This window comes from Etheostoma spectabile, chromosome 10 (assembly GCF_008692095.1).
Source record: "Etheostoma spectabile isolate EspeVRDwgs_2016 chromosome 10, UIUC_Espe_1.0, whole genome shotgun sequence".
NCBI classification, from domain to species: Eukaryota; Metazoa; Chordata; class Actinopteri; order Perciformes; family Percidae; genus Etheostoma; species Etheostoma spectabile.
Window position 1 is genome coordinate 2,381,105 of NC_045742.1, and position 1,567 is coordinate 2,382,671.

General features: G+C 41.4%; 1 protein-coding gene and 1 long non-coding RNA gene across 2 annotated transcripts in view; both read right to left on the bottom strand.

The window, feature by feature from the left end:
• Nucleotides 1-1,567, bottom strand: part of LOC116697215 (uncharacterized) — a 142,360-nt gene that overhangs the window by 78,577 nt on the left and 62,216 nt on the right. The window lies entirely within an intron of this gene.
• The window catches only part of hprt1 (hypoxanthine phosphoribosyltransferase 1), a 13,213-nt gene that overhangs the window by 4,448 nt on the left and 7,198 nt on the right, over nucleotides 1-1,567 (bottom strand). The window contains exon 3 of the mRNA XM_032528527.1: nucleotides 413-596. Coding sequence (XP_032384418.1) covers nucleotides 413-596 — 184 coding nt within the window. The remainder of the gene's footprint in view (nucleotides 1-412; nucleotides 597-1,567) is intronic.

The window sequence follows — 1,567 nt, forward strand, 5'->3', positions numbered from 1 at the left end:
AATGAGCCGATTGGCTAACACTGGCACATTTACAGAAATGGTGATTAATGTGGATTGTCCTGATCAAACAAATACATCTACAATGTCTTTGTCTTTTCTGTCTTTGTTAGCACAACACTACGCTTCTTAGCACCCCCGAGTTTTTATCAGTGGAAAGGCGTGAAAACTGCCCTGCGTGCTCATGCACATATGCATGCACAAGATATTAATGAATTAGGGTTAGCGCTTGTAAAATCATTGCTCCACAGTGCAACTAGCTGTCAAAAACTCCACAGGGTCCCTTTAAGCATTAAAACTTGTAAATCTTTTAAACTAAATGTGATCAAATGTGACTGCCTGCTTTAACATTTAAAAAAAAACTGCACCACACCTTCAGTGATTCAAAAAAAAAGGGGAAAAAATGATATATTACATAATAGCTTTTGAGGCGAATGAAGTCCACTGTCATTGGGATGGAGCGATCACTGTTCCTGTTCAGGGCCTTGATGTAGTCCAGCAGGTCTGCAAAGAACTTGTAACCCCCTTTGAGCACACAGAGGGCCACGATGTGGTGCCCCCCCATTTCCTTCATGATCTCTTTGGCAAGCCTCTCTGTCCTGTGGTCAAGTGGGAGGGAGAGAGAGAGAGAGAGAGAGAGAGAATAGTTAGCTGTCAATTCTCTGCTCCAGTCAGCAGTAGTTCCCTATTATTCCATATGTGTTAGCAGGCACTGCTGTCATTTCTAAAGCACTCCCAAGTAGAATATCCAGAAACCTGCTTAAAGCTTTAGTCCAAAACTTTTTGATATTAACAAACTTCCGTTCCATTCAAGCCCTCGCCAAATGAGTTGCTACAAAGCTAATTAGGACTATCAGCTCCACACAACCCTCTCAGTATCTCTCAGTATGGCTGTGTTCAGAAGATTGGGGCGTCGGCGACTTTCCTGCGCGGAAACTCGAGTTAAGATAATGACCTCTTCTGAAGAGTCCTTCATGTTTTTTTAATCCTCCTTGTCCTCCTTGGCTACAGGTAACTGCGTGGAGGAAGGGTGGGGGGCTGCGCGATCATGGAATGCTTGTATCATGTGGACGCGCCGACAATTTTGTTGTCATTACTTATAAATCCTCATGGGGGAGACAGAAACTACGCACTGTAGCTTTAACAGAAATTACCAATACAAAAACAAATCTGCATTATAAAATAAAAATCTAAAATTATGTAAAAAAAATTCAATGGTGTCTGACTTTGGTAACTGTTCAACGGCACACTGACCCGCCAGTTACTTAACACCTTGGAGTCCCACATACAACAGGGCTTTTTTTCCTTTCTTTTTTTTTTTTTAAACAAACGCACTAATCAACCAATCATTCAGACAACCCGCCTTTGAGTTGAACCCGACAATTCATCACATTTGCACTATCCTACCAGAATGTGCTAAAAATGTGGCTACCCACTAGTGCGGTCAGTTAAACGCGTTAACGCAAACCCATTTTGACGACATCAATTCTTTTATGCAGATATTAACGTTCTTATTAGCTTAGCAAACTTTTTTAGTTTTTTTTCACATGCTGTTGCAACAACTAGTAAC